This window comes from Penaeus monodon, chromosome 19 (genome assembly GCF_015228065.2).
Source record: "Penaeus monodon isolate SGIC_2016 chromosome 19, NSTDA_Pmon_1, whole genome shotgun sequence".
In the NCBI taxonomy this organism is placed as follows: Eukaryota; Metazoa; Arthropoda; class Malacostraca; order Decapoda; family Penaeidae; genus Penaeus; species Penaeus monodon.
This window is the reverse complement of record NC_051404.1, coordinates 6,498,866-6,499,070: the sequence shown is the minus strand read 5'-3', so window position 1 is coordinate 6,499,070 and position 205 is coordinate 6,498,866. Positions and strand designations below refer to the sequence as shown.

Below are 205 nucleotides of genomic sequence, written 5' to 3'. Positions count from 1 at the left end.
TTTACACACAAACATACTTTCCTCTTACGGAAATCATGCACTGTCATTCCCATTCATTTAATTACCTGAAGTTGGCCGAATTGAGCGAGATCCCGTAGTAGACCATCGTGCACACCAGCCAGTCGAAATACATAACGAGGGAGATGCTTCTCAACACGGGCGTCCTCAGGAACACCGTCAGGCCTCGCAGGGCGCCCTTGCACGT

General features: G+C 50.2%; 1 protein-coding gene across 1 annotated transcript in view; it reads right to left on the bottom strand.

Annotated features, from left to right (window-relative positions):
* LOC119585321 (organic cation transporter protein-like) overlaps positions 1 to 205 on the bottom strand; it is a 46,543-nt gene that overhangs the window by 9,106 nt on the left and 37,232 nt on the right. The window contains 1 exon segment of the mRNA XM_037933995.1: positions 66 to 204. Coding sequence (XP_037789923.1) covers positions 66 to 204 — 139 coding nt within the window.